This window comes from Oryctolagus cuniculus, chromosome 6 (assembly GCF_964237555.1).
Source record: "Oryctolagus cuniculus chromosome 6, mOryCun1.1, whole genome shotgun sequence".
Classification (NCBI taxonomy): domain Eukaryota; kingdom Metazoa; phylum Chordata; class Mammalia; order Lagomorpha; family Leporidae; genus Oryctolagus; species Oryctolagus cuniculus.
In genome coordinates, this window is record NC_091437.1 from 138,144,462 (window position 1) to 138,160,459 (window position 15,998).

The 15,998-nt window shown below is 37.1% G+C and overlaps 1 protein-coding gene across 10 annotated transcripts in view; it reads right to left on the bottom strand.

Annotated features, from left to right (window-relative positions):
• Positions 1 to 15,998, bottom strand: part of CSMD3 (CUB and Sushi multiple domains 3) — a 1,302,111-nt gene that overhangs the window by 465,936 nt on the left and 820,177 nt on the right. For all 10 annotated transcript variants that reach the window (XM_051844773.2, XM_051844775.2, XM_051844772.2 and 7 more), the window contains 2 exons: positions 6,736 to 6,918; positions 1,924 to 2,250 (listed from right to left, as the gene is read on the bottom strand). In XM_051844773.2, coding sequence (XP_051700733.2) covers positions 1,924 to 2,250; positions 6,736 to 6,918 — 510 coding nt within the window. The remainder of the gene's footprint in view (positions 1 to 1,923; positions 2,251 to 6,735; positions 6,919 to 15,998) is intronic.

Sequence of the window (15,998 nt, forward strand, 5' to 3'; positions counted from 1 at the left end):
TGGTTCACCCTCCAATGGCCACCGCTGCTGGCGCACTGAGCTGATCTGATGGCAGGAGCCAGGTACTTATCCTGGTCTCCCATGGGGTGCAGGGCCCAAGCACTTGGGCCATCCTCCACTGCACTCCCTGGCCACAGAGAGAGCTGGCCTGGAAGAGGGGCAACTGGGACAGAATCCGGCGCCCCGACCGGGACTAGAACCTGGTGTGCCGGTGCCACAAGGCGGAGGATTAGCCTAGTGAGCCGCAGCGCAGGCCTATTTTAACTTCTAATTTTTAAAACTCAATTTTAATTAAGCCTGTTTGCTATAATATGTAGTGCCCCAACTATTTTAAAAAAGAATCTCAGTAGTAAGCATTAAATATAAGAATTTGCATATGATCAATAAAATTATTTACAGTAGAAATGGGACCAAAAACATAGGTTTATCCATATAATACCTTGAAAAGTATCATAAACATTAAAAATAAAAGTATTATGCATTTAAGACAAGATGAAAATTATGCATGCATATATGTATCTGTCTTTATAAATATATGTAAAAATTTTTAAGCATTGCCAGATAAAGCAGCTATTTTATACTGCATGTGTCTCTTGCACGTATCACGGCTAATTTAACTTTAATGATGTGCAATTATCCAGTAACAACTTATTAGTGATTGTATCCAGCACTAGCGTCACCTTGAAGACAAGAGGAGCCTTTTGTTACTAACTGCCAAAGCTCAGCACTGAATAGGCAAGGGCAGCAGGCTATTGGTGAAATTCTTTTTAAAGGGCAACAAGAATATCTGAAAACAATCCTATGGTTATGTAACACTTGAATATTAACTCAATTGGTTGGTAAATATCTGACAGTGTGAAAGCTTCAAAAGAAAGCAATAAAATCACTATTATTCTATGGCTTCAGTTAAAACATTTGCAAACAGAAGCATTCCTTTATAAGTGTGTTAACCTAGTAAGATTTTTGCTCATTTAAGTGATTCATCTTTCTACTATAACTCTAAGCATTTTTCCACATAAAATATTAATTCTATAAACTGCAAAAAAAAGAAGAGCCTAGCTGATGGAAAATAGTTTTTTTTTTTTTAAAGAGGACACCTCAAACATAGAAAAAATATGATAAATACAACAGGTCAAAAATCAGCTAAATGACAACAGCTAGTAATAATTGAGCATTTACCAGGTACCGTGTTCTCTGTGCTAGATTATTTACATGCATCACCTAATATACTTCTTTAAACAACCAAAGGGCCTTTACTGACGTTTACATTGCGGCTCACTTATGAAACTTAAAAAGGTAGCAAAGTCATTATTTGAAGTTGTATAGTTTGATTTCAGAGCTGTATATTAATCACTGAAGTATTTTTTGTTCACCAGTTTGTTTTTGTTTCTTTTTAACCTCACACTAGTGGTTCTGGTAAGTCAGCCCCGGGGTCCACTGAGCCACAGTTATTGACTTCCTACTCTGTGATGCTTGTGCAGACTTGTAAATTTTACCTTGGAATTATAACTCTGAGCTCTAGCTATTATTTGTTTAAAGTCCTACTGGTTAGTAATATCTTGAAGGAAAGATTCATTTTCCTTTTAAATTTGCATATAAAAATAACCAAGTAAATTATATCCCATATTGCAGGTTTGAGTTTACGCTACCCATTTCCTAGAATAAGCTAATCTATTGGCTGATATCATAGTGACATTTAAAGCACATTTCCTAAATATCAGGCCGCTCACAAACAATGAAAAATGACTCTATAGGGAGAAAAATATGGTTGGAAATCAAGCACTAAATGACTATCTTTGGCACAACCAGGCCTATATTCACTTAAGTTTTCTTATTTGTAAAACAAGAGAACTGCTTTGCATGATCCTTTTCCAGCTCTAATTTGTAGAAATTTGTTAAATAGAGTAAAAAAACAAAACTTACTGTTATAAGTGATGTTAAAGCCACGTCCCGACATTGAGTGGTCAGCTTGAAACTCCAATCTCAGAACATGACTATTACTTGTAAGATGGGAAGGAACCTCAGCTCCAGTAAAAGTTCCAAGGATGGGGGAGTCTGGAGAGTCACCATCTTTAACAGCAAGAAAATCAAACTGGGACTCCAGATCAAAGTCATTGAAAGAAAGGTGTATTCGGCTCCCAGGATCAGAGATTATAGTCCAAATGCAATTTAAATTATTTCCATACCCTTCTGGATAATCAGGAGAAAGGACTGTTCCCATTGGTGCAGTAAAGTTAGAGAGACAAGGAACTGGCAAAACAGGAAAATTATAAAATATAATAAATATTCAAAATATTAATTATGATAATTAGCAGTTTGATAATATTAGACAATGTAAATTATCACATGAAACAGATCATTCACCATTTTTACATACTAGAAAAGGTAACTTGTATATTCGGTGAATTTAAGACTATATGCATAAATATAAAGAAAAGGATAATTGGGGTATAGAAACAACCACTTTTGACATTTGTCCAATTTGTGTTACAGTGCTATGCAAACACATACTGAGGAAATGAGTAGACAATCTCATAGGAAGCAATACGTCTTGTGAAGTGATTGAAGAGAAAAATATTTGCAATATAAATATATTAAAAGAACTAGGATTCTGCAGCTCAGAAGTGGTGATTAGGTGAATTTCATTCCTGCTGTGGCTTTAAGATGCCCTGATAGTTTATAACACAAAGAAAGAGATGAATTAAGTGTTATACTAGCCATGACTGTGACTAATATTGGAAAAACAGATCAATGAGAGGTTATACCACACTAAAAGGAAGTCTTCCTCTCTCCTCCATTTTCTTAACTTTTAAAATAACTGATTTAAAGGTTAATTTATAACTGTTAAAAAGTGTTGAATACAGTAAAGATAAGAAAACAAAATAATCTATCACATCAAAATTAAAATATTGGTATATTTTCTTGCAGTGTTTTTAATGTGAATTCTTCAAGTCATTAAGCATACTTTAAATCACTCACTCCATTCACTTGAATGGATATAAAATCAATCTACTCAAAATATATTTATTGGCAATTAGAATTTTATGTTTAAGGGGACAGCACTGTGGCATAGTGGGTCCAATGCGGGTACTAGTTCATGTCTTGGCTGCTGACTTCCAATCCAGGCCCCTGTTAATGGCCTGGGAAAAGAAGCGGAAGATGGCCTAAGTGTTTGGGCACCTGCCACCCAAGTGGGAGACCTGGAAGACACTTTTAGCTTCTGGCTCCTGGATTTAGCCTGCCCAACCTTTAGATGTTGGAGCCACTTGGGGAGTGAACCAGCTGAAGAAAGAGATCTCTCTCTCCCTCTCTCTCTTTCTCTCTCTGTAACTCTAACAAAATTTACCATCTTTTTGAAGACAGTCTTGTTGTTTTTGTTAATTATTTCATTAGGATACATTTTTTAAAAGATTTATTTATTTACTTAAAAAGTCAGAGTTACATAGAGAGAGAAGGAGAGGCAGAGAAAAAGAGAGGTCAACTGGTTCGCTCCCCAATTGACCACAACAGATTAACCTACTGCGCCACTGTGCCAGTCTCTACAGTTTTAGCTTTCTTTAAAAAAATATTTATTTCAAAAGCAGAGTTATAGAGAAAAAGAGAGTAAGGGACACACACACACACACACACACAGAGATTTTCCATCTTCTAGTTTACTCTCAAGATGGCTGCAACAGCCAAGGCTGGGCTAAGCCAAAGCCAGGAACCTGAGCTTCATCTGGGTCTTTTATGTGGGTGGCAGGGACCCAAAGATTTGGGCCATCTCCTGCTATCTTCCCAGGCACCTTAACATGTAGCTGGATCGGAAGTGGAGCAGCTATAACTGACTGCAACTGGCACTCATAGGTGATGTGGTGGCTTAAGTAATGCACCACAAAGTTGGCCCCAGTTTTAGTTGTAATATTTTATATGTTAAACGTATGGGTTTAGGGGCTTGTTTGTTTGCTTGCTTTTGCAAACTGATGATCACTGGGCTCAAATCAGATTGCAGATCAGTTTGGTTTCATTAGTTTCTCTCCTGTAACACAAAAAAATTTGAATTCACATTTTAAAATCATTATATTTAACATCTGAGGGGGAAAATAGGAAGTATAGCCTCTATTGAAAGATCACCCCAATAACCCCATCACTCTCCAAAATAGATGCACACAGACACATACACATATACACTTTGGTTCCTTCTTCATTATTCTGCCTGCCTGCAACCTGGAATCATTAGATTCTGTAACCCTTGGTTTAAATTAGCAGTCAGAAAAACTTTTCTGTTAACACACAAATATTCTGCCTTTGCAAATCATTTAGTCTCTTTTGTAGCTTCTAACTTATTATAGATGAAAGACAGTTTGGATGATTGGTAAATGGAAATACATACTTTTTGTTTCAATGAAACTTTACTTACAAATCCAGACAACCAATTGGATTTAGCCCATCAGTTCAGTGTGCCAGCTCTTGATTTAATCATTCCCTTTTGGGGCAAAAGCTGACTAAAGTCATCAGTCTAACTGTCCTTATCAGAAAGATTGGCAGATGTTTACTTCGTAATTTAAATGCATAATATTTCAAATGCAGTTTCTATGTAACACTCTGACTCAGTTTTATACCTTTTTAGTATCACACTAATTTTCTAATTAATAGTATACTTTAGAATTCATATAAGCACTTTGTTTTTACAAAATTATCATACCTATATTTTTATTTACTTTTACCTAACTGTATGTCAATACATTTGATCAATCACCCAAAATAGTATTTTAGGGTTTTGATTAAAGTGGTAAATAATTTTTTAAAATTCACATATTAAATATATGTTCTCATTCAGGAATATAGCACTTATCTCTTTTTTGGTACAAAATTTTGTTGCTATGTTTTATAATTTTCTTCCTATGATTTGTTAGGTCTTACATAATTATTTCTACATATTTTAGTATTCTTTTAAAAAGATTTTCTTTCAAATACATTTTCAAATAAGCTAATGGTACTATATAAGAACATTATTAAGAGATTCCATTTTATCATATATCAAGATGCTGAAATTTTCTTTTTAAGATTTTTTTTTTTTTTTGAGAGATTGAGTTATAGACAAAGAGAAGGAGAGACAGACAGAAAGGTCTTCCACCTGCTGGTTCACTCCCCAGATGTCCTGATCTGAAGCCAGGAGCTTCTTGCAGGTCTCCCATGTGGGTACAGGGGCCCAAGCATGTGGGCCATTTTCTACTGCTTTCCCAGTGCATTAACAGAGCTGGATCAGAAGAGGAGCAGTTGGGACATGAACCGGCACACCTATATGGGATGTCATTGTCACAGGCAGAGGTTTAGCCTACTATGCCATAGCACCAGCCAGGAATTATTTTTAAACTAGTAAAAACAGTCTGTAGATTTTCAAGAATTAAAAAATTAGAAAGCAGTACAAGCCAGCATTATGGCTTAGCATTGTAAGCCTCCACATGCAATGCTGGCTGCTCCACTTCCAATCTAGCTCCCTGCTAACGTGCCTGGGAAAGCAATGGAAGATGGTCCCAGTACCTGGGCCCTTGCACTTATATGGGAGACCCTGAAGAAGCTATGAGCTTCTGGCTTCAGCCTGGCACAGCCCTTGCTGCTGCAGCCATTTGGGGAGTGAACCAGCAGATGGAAGATCTCTCTAACTCTCTCTGTCTCTCCCTCTTTCTCTGTAACTCTGCATTTAAATACATAAAAAAAAGTAGACAGCAATAATAAATAATGTTATTACATCCATTTTACCATCTACTAAGATGCTTTTAATATATTTTTGATGTGATACATTACATAAATTATCTAATATTAAGCCACCATTATCTTTCTGGAAGAACACCTAGAATTAAAGATTTTCAATTAAAGTCTTTTGAAGAATTACTAAGCTTTAGATGATGCAAACAAAAGTAAATCAGAATATCCCGATATTTTCTTCTCTTACAACAAGAACATCATAAGGTAATCTTGATTAGGAATGAGAACTGTCCCTAAACAAAAAGGATTCTACTAAGAGTGTGTGTGCATTCTTTCTCTCTAAGACTTCCTGAAGAGTAAACATAATATATATTATAACTGGGGAAATTACTGCCATGTTCCAAACTACACACTTTGCTGTAATGTAATGAAAATAGTATCTAACTGAACCTAAAAGTGCATCAATTAGGTAATACAAATTATATTTTTGTTGTAATTAAACTGGAATGTCTTAATATACTTGGAAAAATATATTCTTTTAATTCGAACATATTGTATATCATATGCACTAATGACTTTTACTCAGTGCAATATAAATAAAAGGCATTTTATGCATTAGTGTGAGCATAGCAAAAGTAAGTTAATGCATTATACATAGAATATAAGCTTTAAATATTTTAAGTTTATGAATGCAAATAAGCATATACTATCTTACTAAGATAAATATTTCTATTAGAATTAGCTCAAATATATAATTTCCATAAGAAGCATCCTATCCATAAAGTATAAAATGCCACCTAATAAAGTGTTATAAGAATACACATAATATATATTTTGCAATTAGCAAGTGAACTATGGAAACTTTATTTAAATCTGTATTGAAATTTATAATTTGGCATAAGAACACTTGTTAAAGATAGTATCACAAAGTGCTACTCCTCCAAAATTAATTACATGGTTATAACTCTTTGCAATTAATTATAAAAGTAATTATATACAAGGACATGGTAGCATATGCTTTCTGGAAGAAAAGCATGTGGTACTCACAGATACAGATGGGTATGTTTGCAGACCACTGGTTATTCTCTTGACAAACAATGGATTTCTCTCCAATTAATTCAAATCCAAACTGGCATTCAAACCTTAAAACATCACGATTAGAAAATCCATCGCCTTCTCTGATTCCATATAAGGGTGTACCTGGATCGCCACAACTTTCTTTCTCAATTTCTGTGGAAAGAAAAGATAAAAGTCACCTTTCAAGGATTGAAAACACATGATACCCATACTACAAGTTAAGTAGATACACATTCTCGATATTAAAAATACTTCAAAGCAGAAGATGAATATATTCGCCAATCCAATTTTTCTTTTGTCATTATTATGACATGTTTTGATGAAAGGATCTCTGGGGAACGATTAGTGTATTTGTCTCATTTTATAAATGGAAAACCTTAGGTCACTACATTTGATCAAGTTGCCAGAGACCATATCTCTAATAGAACAGTTATGAGAGTCTCAGAGTTCAGTTTGTACAAATGCTCATATTACACATATGAAAATATGTATTTCCCCAAATGCCAAAGACTTTTCTTATTCTTGTAATCTGTATATGACACAGTAAATTCTTACATCATGATCAGGGCATGAGGAAACTTTATGATTCTGTGTTCCTACAGCAATCAATGAATACCTCTACCCAGGATCTTTCACTCTCCTTGGTAACTGTTGGTTGAAATACTTCCCCAAGCAGACAAAACAAACCAAAAATGAAACCCAAAGTATACTATTTTTGCATACAAAATTATTCATCTATGTTCATTTCTACATGTTTTTGGATGACTTGAAAAATGCTTTTTAAGAGCATTATTAAAACATTCTTTCGAAGTATAACCAAAGAAATTATCACATATGGGATTGTCATTGTGAAGCTATGAATGTCACTAAATTACTGTGGCAACTGTATTCAGGTTTTTATGTCACATGAAATTAATACAGTTTTCTTCAAACAAACAACTAAAAATAATAAAAACTTCAAGAATACAACTTTGAGATAAAACCATTGCCTCTCATGACATTCCAACATTCATTCATACATTACAATTTCCCTTGTAATCACTAGTATGAATTTAATATCTTTCATTTCTTTCTTTCTTTTTTTGTTTTTTTTTTTTTTTGACAGGCAGAGTGGACAGTGAGAGAGAGAGACAGAGAGAAAGGTCTTCCTTTGCCGTTGGTTCACCCTCCAATGGCCACTGCGGCCGGCACGCTGCGGTCGGCGCACCATACAGATCCGAAGCCAGGAGCCAGGTACTTCGCCTGGTCTCTCATGTGGGTGCAGGGCCCAAGGACTTGGGCCATCCTCCACTGCACTCCCTGGCCACAGCAGAGAGCTGGACTGGAAAAGGAGCAACCAGGACAGAATCTGGCGCCCTGACCAGGACGAACCCGGGGTGCCAGCGCCACAGGATTATTAGTGAGCTGCGGCACCGGCCTCATTTCTTTTTCAATTCTTTTATAATTATATGCAAACATTTACCACATTATAGACATCTATATTTATATGAATACAAAAATTCTCCTCACAAAATTATGTATTGCTTCACACAACTATACATTTCATAGTTTAATTTATTTTGTCAATTGTTCTTATCTTACTTCTTTAAATGCTTTAGAAATTTGAACACTCTTGTATTCTTAGCAAAAATTATACATTATAGTAATTTATTCAAAAAATTAGATTTCATTTGATAGTTTATTTACATGTCTTTACCTGTCATAAATAAAACTGGTCCATATTTTTTTATATGTTGCTCCCATAAAATATTAATGGGAAGGAAAGAGATCAGATATTTCCCTTAGTTCATTAGTCTTTAAGAACCTGTCTATTGCCTTGATCAACTTAGCCCAGACCATTAGACAGGCTCTACTGCAAGTACATAATTCTGTGGTTTCCCTACTGTCTCTAGAACACCTACTGATAGGACAAGGCGGAATAAGCATACTGGTTAAATGGACAGCTGTGTGCTCATGGAAAGAAAGCAAAAGGATTTAGCAACAAGCCAAGTGGTCCCATGCATTTGGTAAAGCAAGCGCATCAGTTCCCACCATCCGGTAGGCAGTAAGAAGCGCTCTCTCCCATGGCTCCTATCCTTCTTGTTGCTGTTTTTGTCCAATTATACTCTTCCTGTCAAATCTCTCTTTTCCAGAATTCAACAGTTCCATGTTTGGTAATATGGGCATTCCAGCAATGTCCAATAGGTGGTTGCGGGCCTCTAGTTCCTGAAACGATATCTTTGGATCTGTCATCTGGGAATCTTCATTCCCTGACTAGGCAGAGACAATGCCCAGAAAGAGCATGAAGTTATAGAAGCCTGATCATCCTCCTTCAACCTCCTGTGATGATTAAGGGACAAAATTCTCTGAGGAGGAGAAATAATGTGGGAAGGTAAGTAGTGTTAACTGGCTGAAAATGCTAAGGTCTGGGAGCCTCAGCTGAACCATGGTTTGACTGCTCTGGTAGGCCAATGTTCGACAGCTCCAGTGCAACCCACTGTGGGCTGGTTCTGAAAGCTGTCAGGACATCTGCAGCAAGCCCCTATAAAACAGCCCAGATCAGTTCACATGACAACTCCCTTTCTGTGTGTGTCATCCAAGCCCCAGTGACCACCACACCAACCTCCTGTCTATGTACTGCAAATCACAAGTTCCTTGATGCTGTAAATATGGAACCAGAGCTAGCTTGAAATATCCAATATAGCTACATGATATGTCCGTGTGATGAACTTTCAGGTCATTATAATCTTATTATAATAAAAATTATCCTAAGGGGCCATCCAATCTCCATTAAGCCCCTAATGCTATGGCACTTCTGGTATTCTGGGAAAAAGGCACACAATGGGTGATACTCAAGCCCTACCACAAACTCCACCTCCTTGTGAATAGTCAGTTAATCTCTACTCCAGAGATCACAGCCTATGCCTCTGATTTGTGCAAAGGCAAAGCTTAAACTTGTTGAGGAAGGTTTTCTTTGTGAGAGTTTTTATTCCTTCTTTGAGGGTCTTTTGTGTTTTGGATTTTTATTCCTTCTCTCTTTCTTTGGAACTTGCCCACAATTTTCCTTTTCTTTGCACAAATCCTTTTTCCTTGCACATCTTTGTGTCTCTACTTTGAATTCTTTCATGGAGGGATGAACCTGGAGTAAACAGGAGGGAAACCCACAGCCTACAACAGTTATTTTGGCTAGGGTGAGCAGGGGCATGTTTGACTTTTAAAATTATTATTTTGGACCAATAGTGGTAACTTATATAAACTACAAAAATGACATTTTCAAATTATTAGTTTAGTAATATCAGAATTATTTTACAGGAGTTTTAAATAAGTCATAATAGCCGGCGCTGTGGCTAACTAGGCTAATCCTCCGCCTTGCGGCGCCAGCACACCAGGTTCTAGTCCCGGTCGGGGCACCAGATTCTGTCCCAGTTGCCCCTCTTCCAGGCCAGCTCTCTCTGTGGCCAGGGAGTGCAGTGGAGGATGGCCCAAGTGCTTGGGCCCTGCACCCCATGGGAGACCAGGAGAAGTACCTGGCTCCTGGCTTCGGATCAGCACGGTGCGCCGGCCGCAGCACGCGGGCCGCGGCGGCCATTGGAGGGTGAACCAACGGCAAAAAGGAAGACCTTTCTCTCTGTCTCTCTCTCAAACTGTCCACTCTGCCTGTCAAAAAAAATAAATGTCTTAAATCAGTTGTAATACTACTTATTTGTGTTGTATGTCTTCTTTGTTCACACTCAGAGTTGTGTAATTTATTAGTCAGCTTGAAGAATGTTTACTTTTGTTGATTTACTCTATTGTTTTTATTTTGATTAAAATATCATTAAAATTTTTTTGTGTTCCTTCTTTTAACTCTCTTGGCAGAAAGAGAAAGAGGCAACAGGCAATATAGATAGAACAGACATCTCCAATCTGTTGGTTTACTCCTAAATTCCCCCTTAACAGCTGAGGCTGGGCTAGACTGAATTCAGGAGTTTGGAAGTCAATCTAGGTCTCCCATATGGCTGGCAGGGACCCAAGTACTTGAACCATCACCTTCTGCAAACCAGGGTACATATTATCAGGAAATTGGAATTGTAAGCTGAGCCAGGACTCAAGTCACCAGGACTCAGTCACCCAGGATGAAGGTGTTTCAAATGGCATCTTATATGCTAGCCAAAAACTACCCTCTTTTTTAAGGAAAACATTTTATTTATTTATTTATTTACTTATTTATTTATCTGATTTGAAAGGCAGACTGGAAGTGATCTGATAAAATATTTTTATTAATTTTGTGCATTTTGACTGTTATTTGTCATATTGAACTCAAGTACAGAATTTTCCACTTGTGGCATCATGTTAATGCTCCGAAAGTTAAAGATTTGGGAATTTATATGCTGAAATTAGGGAAATCAACTTGTATCATAATTCCATATTAATAATTCATTATAGAGTTTTTCTCTGCATTGAAAAATATGTTGTCATTCATCAGCTAATTGATAATTATTATTACTTACGGTTTCATAGCATGCTGTTTTTACAAATATAATTTTACTATTTTTGTGAGGGTACAAATGGAGTATAATTATTGAAGATTAGTTTCTGGTTATTCTTTTAACTGTGCTTCCTTGGATAGAGGGAGAAGTATATTTCGAGAGTAGCACGTACTCCATCATCACCATCAACCCCTCCCATTTTCCAGTTTATTGACAGCAGTGTCAGAATTCTGTTGTATCTCTCTGGGTGTGCATTCTTCTCTGTATTGATCTGTGATGCTGTCTACTTTTATGGTCTTCATCCTAAGCTGGAGGGCCCTCTGTCTTGGAAAACTACATTGGAAAACTATTCTGTGTATGGGCATTTGACTCTGGAAATGAAATGTTTTCCTCTGCTGCAATTACTATAGTTTCTTGGGATCACAACGGGCTCCTTCCTGGAGGCTTCTGGTCCTGAGACACAAGGCTTCCTCTGCAGAAACTACAGGGACAGCTCCCATGGCGGCATTGGTTTATGAGATTCTCTGTTTACCTTTATTTTCCTTATATATCTCTGTGCTTATTTGTATGTCTTAGGGATCCCCTACAGTCTCATAACAACTGGGATTCTTCTCTTCCTATTCTGAAACACTATTTTATTTTTATATACTTTTATCATTTTTCTGTTAGCATTGAGAGTGAATGCTTAATATATATTTTGAAGTCATATTTTTTCTTTGCTCCAAAACATAATTCTTTAAGATCAAGAGAATATTTTTAAACTAAAGCATAATTTTGAAGGTGCAATATTCACTAATAAAGACTGAAAAATGATGTGCAATAAATAGAATATGCATGCACTAATTAGGCATCACTGCTTTTTAATTTTCCACCTACCCAGGAAGCAACACTGATATTTAAATATGTAACATGCAATAAATAAGTAAATAGTAGAGATATACACAAATTATGAATAAAAGCTATAATTTACTAAGCATTGGTGTAAATATAATTTACTGTGTTGGAGTGGTGAAAACTTTTTAAGAGTATCCATTGTGTAATTTAATTTTCTAAACAATCACATGAAGGAACCATTCTTACTTCTATAGATAAAGGAAAAGACTTGAGGGTCAAACAAATTATGAATTTGTCTGGGGACCAGAGCTTTGGCATAGGTGGTAAAGCCACTGCCTGCAGTGTCATCATCCCATACAGGCACTATTTTGAGTCCTGGATGTTCCACTTCTGATGCGGCTGTCTGCTAATGTGTCTGGGAAAGCAGTAGAAGATGGCCCGAGTCCTTGGGCCACAACACCTGCGTGTGGAGACTGGAAGAAGCTCTGTGGTAGAATGAGAAGGCCATGCCAAGATGGCCACTGGCAATGGAAACTGCCTGACAACAGGCTGTGATTGGTTAGGGCATAGAGCGTCCCTTGACCGGATTGGCTGCCTTGGCTATTTAAGCTGCTGTATCAACTGAAATAAATGAGTCTGCACGCTGCTCACCTCTAGCCTGCTTTCACCCAACTCCCGGAGTCTGTGTGGTGATCTGCAGCTCTTGCCCCCACCACACTCCTCCTCTCAGAATGAATCCACAGCAACAAAGCTTCTGGCTCCTGGCTACAGATTGGTGCAGCTCTTGCAATTGTGGACATTTGGGAAGAAAACCAGCAGATAGAAGACATCTCTCTCTCTCTCTCTCTCTCTCTCTCTCTCTCTCTCTTCTCTCTTTCTCTCTTTCTCTCTTTCTTTCTCTCTCTTCCTCCCTCTCCCTCTCTGTAACTGCCTTTTAAATACATAGATAAATCTTTTTTTTTGGCAGGAAGAGTTAGACAGTGAGTAGACAGTGAAAGAGAGAGACAGAGAGAAAGGTCTTCCTTCTGTTGGTTCACCCCCCAAATGGCTGCTACGGGCAGTGCACAGCACCGATCCAAAGCCAGGAGCCAGGTGCTTCCTCCTGGTCTCCCATGCAGGTGCAGAGCCCTAGCACTTGGGCCATCCTCCACTGCCTTCCTGGGCCACAGCAGAGAGCTGTACTGGAAGAGGAGCAACCAGGACAGAATCCGGCGCCCCAACTGTGACTAGAACCTCGGGTGTTGGCCCCGCAGGTGGAGGATTAACTTAGTGAGCCACGGCGCCAGCCTAGATAAATCTAAAAAAAGAATTTGTCCAATTTTCACATACCTATTTTGTAGGTATGAGTTTGGATCTATTTGAATCCAAAGTCATCATGGTAGATAAAGGTTTCATAAATGGCTAATTAATGAAAAATTATTTATTTTTTAATATATATCAAAAATAAATAAAACAAGGCAACAGGAATGTAAATACAAATAAGATGTGAACTCTGTCATCAACTGAACACTCAAAATAGGTGTTAGCAAAATTGCTTTGGAGTTGAAGTTTGGCAAATAAATAAAGGTTTCACAGAAGCGATGACAGTTTGAGATACTTTTTGGAATTATCTTAGAAAAAAAATATGGTGGCACCATGTTTTTGAGAGAGTAGTAGTTTCCAAGTAAATGGCAGTGTGGCTAGAAGCCAAAGACGTAGAAAATAGAAGTTAGGTCAAGGAGTCAGTAAAGTTGAGGGATTATATATATACAGGCAAGGGTGGTCCAAATTATAAATATACAGCTGATAAATGCAGTCATATTTTCCAAAAAGGACATTTACAATCATGAAAATAGAGAAAGCTTCAAAGAATTTGGAGGGGCATCCTGATATTAGAGGGATAAGTATGGATCATATCTAAAATATAGATATGGATAGATATCATTTTGTGAATATATATTTGTATACATACAGATATATGTGTACACACACATACACACAAATTTTCTTCTGTCATCCACTGTGAGGTCTAAAAGCTGAAATACACCATATAGTAACAAGCACACCACATGCCAAGATACTGGTTTGGGCATACTACTTGTCACTAAAAGAACTAGTGATGGTCATTCTGGAACTGGATGAGGAAAAGGAAAAGATGAGCCTGGTACATCTTGTTATGTCCACAAATATAAAAACAAAAAGGAAAGACATTACTTTAAAAGAATGATGGCACTATATCAAAATGATAGAGAAGCCACTTTGAAAGGGTTTCACTGTCCATTTGGGGGCAATTTGACCAACAAAACAGGTTATAATAAGCTGAATTAAATTTAATTGCTTAAATCCTTACTGATATCAAATGCATATTAAGTGGCAGAGAAAGGAAAATTGTTTTGTGTGTAGAATGAGGGTTAATAAATATGAAAAGAAAAAAAAAGGACAGTTGGTAACTATCATAGTGGTTGAAGATTCTTGGCAAATGCTTGATAGACATGAAGATATTACCTCTTTGTGAAAAATCAACCAAATCAAAAATGGTGCTACCAAGGAAAAACATGGAAAATACTGATTTTACTATGGGATCAATGGTCACATAATGAATGGTGGATATACTGTTTGCCTCATGAGGTGATGCATGGAGAAATGAACATTGCTACAGTCTCCTGTTGAGAATGCATGGGCTAAGTCTGGATATGAGGATAGATTGGATGGAATGAGATGGAGCAATATATGAGTACATGAGAAAGCCTGTACTCTTTCACATTATCAATGTCATGTCAGGGAAAAATTAAGGAACTAATCCAGACTTGAAGGAAATGAAAGAGACATTACAACTGCTGTGGTACGTCTCCCCACGCAAAGCAGGATATTCTAGAAATATCTGTAGATGTATGAAAGAAGAAAAGCAATGAAAAGTTAGCATATAAAAATGGGTGATTTTGTTAATAAGTGATATGACTAATCACAAAACCCAATAGTTATAAGAAGCCACATTTACAGAAGGCCATAGAATGATACATATTCCAGTTATATCTTTTGAATATCTAAAATTTTATAGGTAGGGTGGACAGTTGGTGCAGTAGTTAGCTAAGATACCTCTTGGGAATCTGGGTCCAAGTCCCATTCGCACTCCCAATCCTAGTTTCTGGAGCAGGTAATGGCTCAAGCAGTTGGATCTCTGCCACCCAGATAGGAGCTCCAGATTGGGTTCAAGCTGTTGTTTTATTTTCTGGTCCAAACCCAGCTGTTGTGGGCATTTGGGAAATGAACAGTAAATGAGATACATGTTTGTCTGTCTTGGTCTCTGCCTTTCAAATAAAATCAATCAATAAAACAAAATAAATTTCAAAATTTTCTTATAATTGAAGAATACGAGTGGTGAATAACTTCCTTTTATCTATCCAGAGCCAATCCCTAACCTGTCTTCTTTACTTTTTGGCCCCTACCTCTAGGATAAGGATACAGACTACTCCTTATGAACTCATCCTAGGCAGGCCCCTGGGCTTCTGTGGGCAGGGCAATGGCTGCAGATGGGGCTGGGAGGAGGGAGGCTTGTCAGGCAACAAGTGGCATTTTAGAAGCAGCTGGTTTGAGGAGCTCAAGAAGAGGGAATATAAGGGTATTTCTCATCTTAACTCCTCTGCTTGGTCACCATGGGATGGCTGTGTCCCTTTACTAAAGCCAAGATTGTATCAGACATCCCTCTATACAGAATTGTCCTCTAAGTCTTATGACTATTATTCCTAAAGGTAATTATGGATCCCTGCTATAATTAGCCAAGGATTCTATGCAACATCTTGTTAATTTCCTTAAGATATTCCCAAACATATCCAGTATGCTTGTGTCATTTATTTCCCAGAGACTCTTACTGATAAGTTATATTTTATCATATTGTATTATAAATATTATATTTTATATTTATCATTTCATATTTTAACAATGAAATCCCAAGTCAACACAAAAAGAATTTAG